This window comes from Juglans regia, chromosome 13 (genome assembly GCF_001411555.2).
Source record: "Juglans regia cultivar Chandler chromosome 13, Walnut 2.0, whole genome shotgun sequence".
NCBI lineage: Eukaryota > Viridiplantae > Streptophyta > Magnoliopsida > Fagales > Juglandaceae > Juglans > Juglans regia.
In genome coordinates, this window is record NC_049913.1 from 10601400 (window position 1) to 10615707 (window position 14308).

Here is a 14308-nt window from a genome sequence, read left to right on the forward strand (position 1 = left end):
AATTTTTATTATCCTCTCATCATCCCATGATGTGACATTAGATGCATGATAGGTCTGAATGTAGGATTATGAAGTCGCCTTAAAGCTTTCACTTCTTTCTAATTTTATGGCATGAGAATCGTGTTGCTCCGTTATTTGGCAAAAGAGTCATAGAGAAATTTCAAGAATGAGAAATTCTGGTTACTTTATATATAATATTTCAGCTTCAAATTAAGAGGTGCACATGTACTAGTATATCTAATTAACACATTTCGAAACATGATGATCATGCATGCATGCACGCGGTTGGGAAATGAGAATCCATGAAACGCGCAGCTAGCTGCTATCCAACAGAATATTGCACGTATCTGCAGCTATCTAGCTAGCTTCAAGTACTTGAACTATATATCCCATTTAAAATATATAGTCCAAAATATTTTATATATATATATATATATATATATATAAGGTTTACATGTGATTATAAAATTCAATTCTACCAGCTTTTGGCAGAAAAGAATAAATATATAATAGGTGTATGTGCTACGAAAACACACAAATTAAAGAATAAAATGGGGAACCATATCGAGGTTTATGGTCTCCTCGATCGACGTCGGTTGCAGAACGTCTCAACGAGAGGGAAACAATTTCATTAATTTAGCTCATATTATAATGAGTTTAATTCATCTCTCAAAACGGTGATAATATATTAGGTGGCAAGATCAGGATTCGGAACCACCTTATAAATTATATCTTTGTTCCCTGATCAGTTCACGAGGCAAAGCATCCGTGGTGACAGGAATAAATTGGTTCAAGAGAGTGAGATCGAGCTCGACGTTCCTCCTCATTTCTGACCGATCTTCCTGGTAATTAGTGCCACTGCATCAGACATCCCAAATATAACATCAATATGATGTTTTTATTTTATTTTATTTTATATATACCATTCTCTGACAGTAATAACCTCATGTGATTAGGTTTTCCATACCCAAATGATGGAAGCCTACTAATTGAAACTGAAAGCATATATAAGAGATGACCCAACTCGAGCTAGCAGGATGCTTTCATATGAGTTTTGGATGCAAGACAAGCATATGGAAGAGAGAAGTGCTGATGTAATAAGTTACAGACTAACTGTTTTAATATGACAAACTGTTTGATTAATATTTTTATACACAAATAAGTTAAAGACATTTGTGCTATGGAATAAAGCCTTAAATTACGTCAGAGAAGCTTACCCGATGTTCAAACAGGGAAGTGGCTGTGGTAGCAGGAACGTCGATGATGATCCATCAGGGCCATGCAGGTTTTGCTGCTCCCAGCGCGCCTGCTGCGCCACAGTAATTTTCTCCTTTTCTTTGATCTATTGAGAGAGAGAGAGAGAGAGAGATATTAAGCAATTCCTATTATTAAGTTGACTAAATCCCCTTTCAGTAGCAGCTAAATAGAAATTTGCTTGTATGAAAACATAAACGGCGGGTCACCTTCTTCGCTAGGATGCTATTCTGCTCCTGTATTGTCTTCTCCTGCATACAGTAAATTAGTACAATGCAGAGGGTCAGACTTTTGACAAATTTATACAGTGAAAAGTAGGTATGTAGGTCACTTAATTACAAGAATAATATCCCCAACATGGGACATATGTAAAAATTCAAAAAGTTCTTGGGTGATTTATAACCAACTGTGCCAAAGAGCCTTCAAGTAAAAAGGTGCAAAAATGCCAAGTGTTCTTGGTGATTTATAATGACCAAGATATGCCAAAAGGGCCTTGCCTTTCTCTGAAGATCGGAGATTGACTTATTCATGAGTTGGTTCTGTACGACAGAAGAGATTTCAGTACACCAAGCAGATAAAAACGCAGATAAGTAGACTAATTGCATGCATGGGAGGACGTCAAAAAAATCTATACAGCATACTTTTTTTGATCGAATGTGTTTAAGCGCAACATCAAGCTGTTGCTCCAAGTTTTGTAGCTCTTTGAAACTTAACGATTCCAGATCATCGCCCAGATAACGCCTGAAGATTTTTACATAATTAACAACACCGTCGTTTAAGATCTGATTAAGATGAAAAGGCTAAAAGGTACAAAACTCGGAGATCCGAAGTATAAATTTCTCTGAAGTTTAAGAAAACGGAGACAAAGGCAGGCGGGTAATCATCCTAGTACCTGTGGTTTCTTTGCAGAAGTTCGATCTTAGCCTTAAGTCTAGAAAACTCCATTGTCCAGTTGCCCTGCACGTACATGGAATTCAATACATGCAACAGATCACAAAGTTCAATCTCATGACTAACATGCCAAAGATATATAATGTTATATATGCATTGAGAACTACGTACGTACGTACGTACACACCTTAAAAATGGACAGAAACAGCCGATTCTCAGACAGAGGTATGACTATATGTATTTTTTTTTTTTTGGTGATAAGTAGATCAGATGAGTACTGCTTGTACATAAATGGCATGACAAACCTGAAATTCGGAATCAGTACTTCCGACTACCTGTTTCTCCGCATAAGAGTAGCTCTCATAACGCTCAAGTATATTCTCCATGCTATTACCAAAATGAATAAGATGTTAATATCCAGTACTACTAATATTACTCAAACAAAAACCTCCGGTAACTGATCATGATTTGGGAAGATTTGGTTAGTCACAACAAAAAAAGGTGCATGGGAGACTTGGAAATTAAGCATTCAAGAGACAGATTTATTCTAGGTGAACATGAAATATCAGCTCAGCAGTTTCTTATAACGTTAATTAAGAAGCTAATTCATATATATATATATATATATATATATATATATATATGCATAAAAATGCAACCTTTACAATTCCGCATATATAGTCTTAACATTTCCAAGCTGAAGTTTCTCGAGGCCACCAATATCAAGTAGCATATAATTATGTCAGTAAAACCGTTTAATTAAGCTAAGCCAATTTTCTCTTGCCAAAGTGCTGCTATATTAGGATTCGATCCAAAGACATGACCACTGTCATGTCTTACATTCAGTAAGATCAAAATCATATGGTCATCATGTATGTTAATCTAAGAGAAGAAAAACAAGAGTTGCAATATTTGTGTTTGATTAATGTTCATCAACCACTTGATGTTAGCAATTTCTTTGAGTAAAAAAACTGGCAAGAGATCATGATCACCTAATCACTATGCCTAATCCCTATGTCCACAAGCCCACGTGTGATATGACAGGAGTCACAACGCCGGGGTGCTAGCCACTCGGGTCATACGTACACCCCCAACACAATGTGCAAGTGTGTGTACGAGCATGCAATATATGTGTACAATTATAACGCAACAAAAAAATAAAAAGGCAGTATGAAATACTAAAAGTACTAGAAATCTAAATTTCAACCCAACAAGGAAATATTTCATAAAGTTAATACAGTCGAGTTGAGCGTGTGGTTCTTAACGAGCTTTAGCCAAGTTGAGTCAAGTTTTGTCGAGTATGTGTCATTTACTAATCGAGCAAGTATCTGCTTTCATGGGCGAGCTTTTTTTTACACTAGTTGAGTTCGATTCGAGTGTAGCCGGACGATTACCGAGCGGGCTATCAAACAGATTGGTTAATTTACAACCCTACCTCTAGCCCCCACTAGCAGGAGGGCCACAGAGTCGTACCAAGAGTGTTACCGTCTCCGCTGAGTTTGTTGTCGCCTGGTGATAGCCCAGGGGACGTTACTTAGTTTTATACGCTCTCGAGTGACCAGAGAAGCTTCATTAAGATAATGCCCAATCTCGGGTTGGGTTCGTGATACACACACATCCGCAAAATACACCCTTTAATCATTTGACACAAAAACTCAATTTTCCAATTCACGACACAAATACAAGCAGGGCACAATAATAATAATGACAGATAATAGTGTAAATGCAACTATGCAGCAGATAGTTATTGGATGGCATGGCATAATAGAATATAACAAACAAGATATAGATTTAATAGTTTTCACAATTTCATAGAGTCTGGTTTCCCACAACTACACGCAATTCCCAACGCTCCACCCAGCCCTAGGCCTACAATCCACACCAACTACAAATGTGTTTCCCAACATCTCTCAAGCCCCAGTCACTTAACCAATCACATTCACACTACAACAAACACAAGACCAATAGAAGAGGTTTTGAGGCAGGATGAGAGACTTGGAGGTTGTGTTTTCAAACGAGGGAGGTCCGACCTATTTATAGGTTGTGGGTTGGGTTCGGGGAATGCAATCGTGACTGCGATTGGTGGTGTGGGACTGTGGGAGGAAGTCGAGCATCGCACTCGTGGCATGAGGCGATTAGTGTGCAGCTGCTATGGTTGAAGCTTCAAGTGTTGACAGAGAAGAAAGGCGTGGGTTGGGCGAAAGGAGTGGTGGTGGCAGACGGGAGAGAGGGGCTACTGCTTGGCAGACACGTGGTGACGACGTGGTGGTGACACTGACGGCAATGCACACGAGTTGCAGTGGGGGTTGGGCTTCCTCTTCACACTTCATCGGCTAGGCCCGAATTCTAATACCACCCAATACAAAATATTTCAGCCCAATGCACACAAGTTAAAGAATCCACTTCACAACCATCTTGGGCTCCATCTCCACCAAAGAAAAACACAAAAAGGAAAGGAAAAGAAGTGAAAATGAAGAAAAAAGTCTTTTGGGCTTCACATATCTAATTCGGGAGGAAGAAGGGACATTAATTACTGGCAGTGGCTGAATCAGTGGCAGTCACAAAAACCATGATCAGTGTATGTATGTAGCAGCAGAAAAAAACAAAAAAACCACCACTATTAGTTATTCTATAAGGTACTTATATAATACATTTATATGCATTTATATAACACATGATATGCATCTCTCTCTCTCTCTCTCTCTATATATATATATATATGATATCAAAATATATTCATAGAATAATTAATATGGTCATGATACACAAAATAATTAACGACGATTAATAAGTAAGTGATCATTACCCGCAATAACTCAAATTAAAAAACTGATCCATTTTATGGAAGGGGAAAATTAATATTTATATATGGTTGTGCTCACTGCGTGAAAGGATTTGAAATGTCTACTCCCATTAATCCTTTAGATCGAGAAATGCGAATGCCGCCATATTATACACACCCATGCATCCACCCATAAGAATTTTTAAATATTTTGATTACTTTTGTTTTTAATATTATTTTAGTTTTGTGTCTAATTTTAATCATTTAATATTTATTTTGCTTGAAAATACTGATCTAAGGCTCATTAAATATTTTGTATTATTCCTGATCTACACAAAGAATAGCTAGCTATTGTTCATCAGGAGCAGCTATTCCTCAAATAAAGAATGACTAATAGCTAATGATCCTCATAAAAATATGTAATGTTATTAAAAACAAATGAATGTTAAGTAAGATATACTAAAGTACTCTTTTATATATGGTACTATTCAATATTGCACTGCGTATATGATCAGTTTCTAGAGCGTTGTTATATATAGACATACCCCAGCAATCTTCCTGAATAATGACACTCAATCCCATGACCTCTTGCTATTTATGATATTACTTGCCAAACTATGAGTTACCAATTAATTATCTTAATTGGCTATAGGCATGTTTTTAGAGCATGCAGTTGTGAGAGCAATTTTGTAGATACCCAAACAAGCTGCAGTAAGAGTAGCTAGCCGTTTCAATCTAGGGGTCTATTTTACTAATAATCAAGTAATTGTTCCCTATCTATGTCATTTTTCAAGCCTCTAACGACATCATTTGATTTAGGATTTCTTAACGAGATCAGACCTACGTATACTAGACAAGATCTCTGGCCTATTTCAGATCATTTCATTGCATTCTTCTTTCCCTTGCACCAATACAATCTTGTCAAAGTGCTCTTATAACCTCTCAAATATTAGTTTTTCATTTGATCTCCTATCATGATCACCATCCCATCTAATTGTCACATCAAAAAGTGAAGATTAATTTGCAATACTTGAAAAGAAAGTCCATAGTATCATGCTTTAATTGTTTCTTTCAAATTGTCATGTTTAAGAGGTTTTGGAACCAAATGATTCTTGAACTCAAATTAGTTTACGCAATCCATGTGATAACCCTTGATTTTGGAGCATATGTATTGGGAAGATCCATAGTGTTAGGCTTGATTATGTATCATATTCTTCGAAAGAATCTATATATGGAAAATGGATTGAACCTCTTATCTAACCCAAATGACCACCAACTTTTCAAGTTGCCCTCTAAACTAACAAAATCAACAATATGATACAAAAATTACCAACATGTTTAAATTTGCATCCTCAGTCAATGCAAATTGAGCCGTTAAGTATAATGAAAACCTAAAATTGCTAGTGAATTGTCTAAAATACTCTATTAAAATTTAACAATTAAAAATAAATAATAAAAAAAACAACAAAAAGGCTAATTAACCACAAGAAGTAATCCTCTGTGACAATGGCTAGGGCTTGTCCTCATTGACCTGCATTCTGTTAGGCTTTAGTGGCTTTTTCCCCTTAGTGGCCATGAATGCTGAACCAACCTAGGCCATCCATGGGATAGCCAAAAAAATCCACCCAATTTGAGTGATATATTTTCTCAAAAGAAAATTTGCATTATTTTAATTAGTTTTATCCTATTATTGTATTATTTTTTTGTTTATGTTAAACCTCAACTAGGGCATTCTAGATGATTCACTAGAAAAACTAGGATTTCTTGGATTAATGGATCAATTGTATTATCCCATGGCCCCTCATGTATTTGTGTCTCATTACACACAAATTGCTCGTTTGCATTCCTTTATCCTATTGAGAAACCTTATAAAGTTCCCTATCTACCAATGCACATAAAATCCTACTCAACTTAAGGATCCCCTAAATGCAAATATGATAAAATCTTCAACCGACTTCACACTGAATTATTTATCAAAACAAAGAGTTGCACCGTAAAGATCACTTTACCACAAGTCACATCTTCTCAACAAATATAACAAAAATCTCCAAATTGACTTATTCATAAACCTTCTCTAAATCCGCATTACATAACCTAGGACTAAGAGTACAGGATGCATGGGCCCCGTTGCTTGGCACATTTGGCTGCCCCTAGTGATAACGGGCACACAACTCGCGCTCCCACCCGTAATGTTAGGTTGGGTGAAAGGTGGGAGGTACCTCACCCACCTGCCCACATAAAAAATAATATGTATATAAGCCTTAAACAAAAAACCCTAATCACTTTACAATTTCTTCTCCCTCCCCCCCCCCCCCCTCTATTCTATCCATCTCTCTTCTTCTTCCTCCCTTTCCCTTCTTTGTTTCTTCCACTCTCCTTGTTCTATCTTCTTTCTACACATTTATCTTCCTCTTTCTTTTTCCCTTTCCTCTAGGGGTACTACCCTCACCCCTCAAATGGGTGGACTCCGACCCCACCCCCATCCTCAGCATGGGTGGTGACCAGGGGGTGAGTTCGGCTAATGGGCCCCAGCTCCACCCCCGTGGGCGGGTGCTCTCGTCTGGATGTCAGGGGGCAGATTGACACCACCACTGTCGTCCAACACAATATCATTTACAAAAAAATTCCAATAAAACCGCACAAAGCAAACTTATAGATCTTACAAATCCAAAAAAAAAAAAAAACTTACAGATCATCAAACAAAACAAACTTACATATAAAAAAAAATCTCACAAATCAAACAAAAAATAAAACGAACTTATAAAATTAAAAATCAAACCAACAAATAAACAAAACCAAGTATTAATTAGCGAATAATATAGATCTACATATCTATGCACATACCATCTATGCATAGACCCATGGGCCATGATCGCGGGATGGGTTATTAAGATCTTCAAAGATGTGGATAGATCTGTATGGCCCATGGTTGCGATCGTGGGTCACTAAACTCACAGACCCAATCGGGGGTCCCTAACAAAATATCACCCACAACAATGGAGAGCTATACAGAACTCGTAGTTGCCAGCCATGACCCATGACAACAGAGTGAAGTTCTATGCCAGCTTAGAGGAGGAGGAGAAGAAGAATGAGTGAAGATGGAGGAGAAGAGAAAGGAGAGAGAAGAGAGGATGGTGGCCACTGGCACTGTGGCGTGAAAGTATGTAAGGAAGGTAGAGAAGAGAAGAGGGGAAAATGGAGGACAATGACTGGGAAGTGAGAAGAGAGAGAGAGAGAGAGAGAGAGAGAGAGAGAGAGAGAGAGAGAGAGTAATATTTATAGGTAGGGTTTTTTTTCTTAACATATATGATATTATGATTTATATTATTAACGAAGTCATTTCATTATAGACCTAATTATATATAATGGGCCAGGAGGACAGGGGAAAGCCAGGGGGCATGGGCCCTGTCCTCATCCCTCGGCCCTTAACACTGTGCAGGTGGATTCCCTGCCTATCGGTGGAGGGGGCCTGACCCACCACCCCTACTAGTTTCTTCTCCTCTTTGTTTTGACATCGCCTCCGATGCAAGGCTCATCACCTCTAACAATTGTGTGGCCAATATGGATAATTTCATCTCATACACTTGACAACATTATGGATCTTTGATACTCAGACCCATGACACTATTGAGGGTTTATGATTCGTATATACCAATTCTTTAGGTCTAGTTTATTCTAATCATATCTGTACGATTTTAGATGGTTTTTGTAAATTGTGTTTGGTGTGTTGGATTGTTGATTTTTTTTTAACTTGTTGATTGTGCATAGTGGCTTCGTAAATTTGCCCACCAAAGTAGTGAGAGAAGATAGATAAGACTATAAATAAGGCAAGGGTTGAGGGCAGAATAGCCACTCCAACCTAGGCGGGAGTGGGTGGGGAGGGTTTTTACCCTCCCACTTAGCATCCTTACCTAGGATCTCTAAACGAACCTTTCTGCCAGCACACTCATTGACAATCATGTCCAAACCTACATCTATCTTTACCTAATGAATACATTCTTGGCTATAGGGTTTTTCTTCTCTGGCATTGCTTTTATCCTGTTTGCTACTACACTTAGAAATGATCATGTAAACAATTCCCCAAGACTAATGGGCAAAACATACCTAATCTTCATGGTCTTTGTTTTTGTGGAAATAAGTGCTATAAACATAGCATTAAGGCTTCTCTCAAACTTACCCGGGACATGAAACTTATGGGAAATACCGATTAACTCTACCTTGGTTCCTACCCAATTCTTTTGAGAATGTAGACAAGCAATCTAGAGTAGGTGCCTTCTGATCATTTAAGGCTTGCAAGATTTGATCAAGGACCTCTTTTTCCTTAAACTCTCATTTCATCCACATGGTTTTCTTCACAACAAAATTAGCATCAAAATTGAGACCATCCAATGTACCATGCTAGCTAAACTGTTCAAAATAAAGATAAGAGGTAATATTGTATGCTAAGCTCTCTTAATTTCTTGTATAGGGCCTGAAGAGATTGTGTTAATTGTTTATTACCAGGGATTCAATGATCAAATTATTCCTTCTGTTTGAACTTGTCCATCCATGGATAACTTAGAGGATCGGATGCTTGAGGAATGAGATGAGATGAAGATTTTGTGAATAGTAGTAAGATGATTTGTGAGTAGTAATGATATAGTTTGAATTAAGTATTTATTGGGTTTTAGAAAAAGAGAAAGAGAAAGTTGAATAAAGAATATTATAAAGCTACAATATTGTTAGAATATAATTATTTAATATTATTTTTATTTTGAAATTTGAAAAAGTTGAATTGTTTTGTGTGTTTTGTTTGGAAGTTTGAGAAAGTTGTAATGATTAATTTTAAAACATGTAATGACTAGTTTGAAAGTATTTGTGTTTGAGTAATGTTTGCAAAAGAAATAAATTGCAATGAGATGAGATGAGAAGAGATGAAAATTATTTCCGAACAACCTCTTAGTATTTATGTCACCTTCCCTCGGTTATGGTGTACGTGGGATCTGTGTCCAACAACTTACTCCATATACAAGGGCCATCTCATCTAGTTCTCCTACTAACACGCTTCTTTGATCATGACCCCTTTCTACTCTAACGCTCTTTGTTTAGAAATTGAGTCAAGGGATCGATGAAGGGTTGAATATTTACTGTTGTTTTATAGGCGACGACCCCTCTATTTCTGCAATGATTTTACATGATCTCTTTTGGATTTATCTTCACGTACATGTTATTAAATAAACAAATATCGAGATATCATTCCAAATTTAGAAGACACCCAAAAAAGCATAATCAAAACGACCTTTTTCCGTCCAAATCTTCAAATTTTCTGATTAAAATATATAGAATATATATGATCATTATAAACTACTCTAGTATGTCATTTCTCTTTATTAATTATTGAAGACACCTATCATGAGTACTTCAACTCTCTCGATAAGGAGGTGTCACATGATCATATATATTCCAATGAAGCAGCCTTGCATGCAGAATTAATCGTGCTATTTCCCATAACACGAGATGGTCAGGACTCGACGTCCCGGCCAATTAAGCAAGATGTCAACTTTTATACTATGTCGAATTAGTAGCTCTAAGAAGTGATTAAATCTGGAATAATCATATTCTTTTTTTAATGTAATATTCTTTTTTGGGTTGCATTAAGAATACCAGGAAAATTCACCTAGCTAGCTACTTTCAGTCGTGCATGTACTCGTACTCATCATGAACTTAAATATATGTATATTTGTATGATGCATATGGATATTATATATTCACAGATACGTACAAAATATATGAATCTCTAGGCCATGTGTTGCACCAATTAGTTATTATAAATAAATAATGATAGGGTTACTTATATTCTATTACTACTTATTTACTATTCTTTTTATATTTAGTTTTTTTTTAATTTTTTATTTTACTTAATGATTAAAGAAGTGAGTACTTATTCATAACTTATAGACAACTTTAAATATAATAATATTTTTTATTATATTTAAAACACAACAAATAAAAAATAAAAGTCAAAATTAAATTTAAAATAATATTATTTTATTATATAGTTGTATACAAATTGTTATTTAGAAGTAATTTTATCATTTTCTTTTTAGTGTATATATATATAGCATTTTACATTGATTTTTGTGCAACCAAAAATAGAGTACAAGTCTCGGAGACGTTCAAGCTAGGTCTTCTTTAGTCAGTTAGAATAATTAAGGCTTCAGAATCCGGCCAAGCTAGCTAGCGCTTGTGAACTGTATATTAATATTATTATAATTAGTATTTTCAAGTAATAAAACGATTTAACTGTGATCTGAAGCTAACTCCGCAGGAAACCAGCATGCATAAGCGAGTAGTACTGCAATTAATAACTGTTAGCATCAAACACCGTAAGAAATCAGTCTAATATCTTTTACACACCAACCAAAAGTACTAGCATATATATATACTATCTTAATTACCTAAACGGTCTACATGAGAGAGATAAGGGCACGAAATAGAAACATTCTTCACAGCAGAAAAGACAATATAGCTACAGATCAGTTCAAGAGCTTTCTAGCTAGTAGTACTGAAGATAAAGCTGACACAAAAAGTACGAAGAAAATGGACTATCATGCTAAGAGGAAGGAAGGACAAGTGAAACAGGAAAACCACCAAGGAAGAAGCGAGCATCACCGACTGCATGCAGGCAGGGTATCTATTTTTTCATTTTTTGTTTGGTTCATTTCGAAAGCACATGAGAAAATGGCCGGACGAATGTTATTATTTATGAGGAAAAACGTCTAAAAAGAAGCAGAAGTAGAATCGAACGTACCAAGAACCAGTGGCGTACTCAGAAAGCTTCCCCTTGTGGGAGAAGACAATCAAACCAACCTCAGCATCACACAACACAGAGATCTCATGTGCTTTCTTCAGCAGCCCACCTCTCCTTTTGGAAAAAGTAACCTGGCGGTTGATTTTGTTCTCTATCAGCTTCATCTGAACCCTACCCCTCCCCATCTGATCTATCTCTTTCTCAAGCAAAGGAAAACAACAACCAAGAAATTCCCAGGAAAAGATGGAAACTGAAACTAGATCAAGAGAAAGAGAGAGAGAATCAAGGGGCTTTCTATCTTGCCAAATGTGAAAGGTTTAAGAAAACCATGTTGCATATATATAGAAGAAACAGAAGCGTCAATGGGACAAAGCAGAAAAGCGAGCCGAGGTGTGGATACCAAGTGGTTTTGGAAAAACCAGTACTGTAGTTTTTAGAGATACGTTGTCGACTTGCGATTGGTGGAGTGTACTGGAGTCGTTAAGTGAGTGGTGTCGGGACCTCACTCTTTAAATAAAGTAAAGTCTTTGTCCACCCAATTGAAGTCTCAGAGTAGATGCTGTTGACGGCGCCCCCCGTGTTAAACTTTCTAAAATATAACTTTTTTATGTTTGAAACTTATTTTTACAAATTGGTAAATATATAAATACATGAGGCAATGCTTGCTATGGTAACAAATAAAATATGTAAAGAATGTACAAGGATTAATTTCCTGAAATTATGGTGTTTCTGATTTTGTTGTTGATGTTGTGCTAATGGTGATCCGTATGATCCTGTTAATACTCCCCATCGAGTTGGTGTATGGAGATTCGTAATATCTAACTTGCGTGAAAAATAATGAAAGAGTTCCCATCCTAATGTTTTGGTAAAGATATCGGCAACTTGCTGATGTGAGGAGGTATGAACTGTAAGGAGGCCTGACCAAATCTTGTCATGAACAATGTGACAGTCAATCTCAATATGTTTGGTGCGTTTATGAAACATAGGATTGTGAGTGATGTAGAGAGCAGATTGATTGTCACAATATAAGCTGATGGGCTTAGAATGAGGAACACCAAGACCAGTGAGGAGTTGTTTCAACCAAGTGAGTTCAAAAGTGGTGACAGCCATGACACGGTATTCAGCTTCAGCAGAAGAACATGCCACTGTCGTTTGTTTCTTTGTGCGCTAGGAAATGGGGCTCGTACCTGAAGTATCCTGTGGTGGAGCGACGAGTGGTGGGACAACTAGCCCAATCTGAATCAATGTAGGCGGTAACATGTAAACCACTAGAGGAGGAGAAAAAAATGCTTTGTGCCAAACTGCCTTTGATGTAACGAAGAGCACGAGTGGCAGGTTGTAGGTGAGGAACACGGGGAGCATGCATAAACTAACTGAAAATGTTCACTACAAATACAATATCATGGCGTGTGTTAGTCAGGTAGATGAGATGTCTAACAAGTCGTTGATAGGTACAAGGATCGGGAAGAAGAGGGCCGTCGTGATTGGTGAGTTTCAAGTTTTGTTCCATGGGAAAATAGGCAATCCGAGCACCAAGTTGCCCACTGTAACATAAAATATCAAGAGCATATTTTCGTTGATTGAGTAAGATGCCTAGCAGAGAACGAACAACTTCAAGACCAAAAAAATATTTGAGAGGACCGAGATCTTTAGTTTTGAAGTGTGTAGATAGAACGCCTTTGAAAGACTCAATTTGTGAGAGATCATTGCCAGCAACCAGAATATCATTAAGATAGACGAGAACAATAGTGATACTGGTGGAAGTGACCAAGGTGAATAAAGAATTATCTGCCTGAGAAGCACAATGGTTACTGGTTAGTTTAAAAAATCAGTTGCAGGATGCTTGTTTGAGACTGTAGAGGGATTTGTGGAGACGGTAGACACAAGTCTCCCCCTTAGGACAATAACTGGGAGGAGTTGTCAAGTATACTTTCACATCAAGATCACCATGTAAAAAAATATTGTTGACGTCAAGTTGATGGATGATCCATTGTTGTATAGCAACGATAGCCAACAAACACCAAACAATGGTCATTTTGGCAAAAGGGGCAAAAGTCTCATGATAGTTGAGGCCTTCAATTTGAGTGTAGCCTTTGGCTACTAACTGAACTTTGTATCTTTCGACGGAGCCATCCACTTCGATCTTAGTTTAAAAGACTCATTTGCAATGAATGTGTTTCTTACCAGGAAGTAGTGGCTCAAGTGTCCAAGTTGAATTGTCTTTAAGAGCATGGAGTTCAGCAGACATAGCTTATGGCAATGGGAAAGACGAAAAGCAGTAGAATAGCAGGAAGATTCAATAGAAGTAGTGAGGGCAATTAAAAAATTAAGGTGAGAATGTGAGAAACGAGAGTATGAAAGAAAAACAGATAAAGGATAAACAGTACTTGAGTAATGTGCAGCGGGTGAGGATGTCGTGGGCTCCATGTAGGGCCTGACAGACATAATCTTGAAGGTATGCTGGTCGGGTAGTTGTGCGGTGAGGGCGAAGAGAAATAGGAGGAGAGGGTGGATCGGGATTGCTAATGGAAGAAGTGGAAGAAGGGGATGGCAATATAGGCTCAAGGACAAGGAGAGCGAGGACAGGGAGG

At 37.2% G+C, this 14308-nt stretch overlaps 1 protein-coding gene across 1 annotated transcript; it reads right to left on the reverse strand.

The window, feature by feature from the left end:
• Positions 1-460: 460 nt before the first annotated feature.
• Positions 461-12063, reverse strand: LOC109014396 (truncated transcription factor CAULIFLOWER A-like). The gene is made up of 8 exons (XM_018996857.2): positions 11718-12063; positions 2451-2532; positions 2147-2211; positions 1896-1995; positions 1752-1793; positions 1464-1505; positions 1218-1342; positions 461-858 (listed from the first exon to the last, which is right to left on the reverse strand). Exons 1-8 carry the CDS (start codon positions 11900-11902, stop codon positions 720-722), a joined length of 780 nt encoding a protein of 259 aa, XP_018852402.2. The 5' UTR covers positions 11903-12063; the 3' UTR covers positions 461-719.
• Between the last annotated feature and the right edge of the window lie 2245 nt (positions 12064-14308).

Coding starts and splice junctions, on each gene's coding strand:
- LOC109014396 (XM_018996857.2), bottom strand. CDS start 11,902: ATGGGGAGGGGTAGGGTTCAGATGAAGCTGATAGAGAACAAAATCAAC. Junction 1,794..1,895: donor AACACATTCGATCAAAAAAA/GTATGCTGTATA, acceptor TCTGTCGTACAG/AACCAACTCATGAATAAGTC. Junction 859..1,217: donor CTTCCCTGTTTGAACATCGG/GTAAGCTTCTCT, acceptor TGTCTGATGCAG/TGGCACTAATTACCAGGAAG.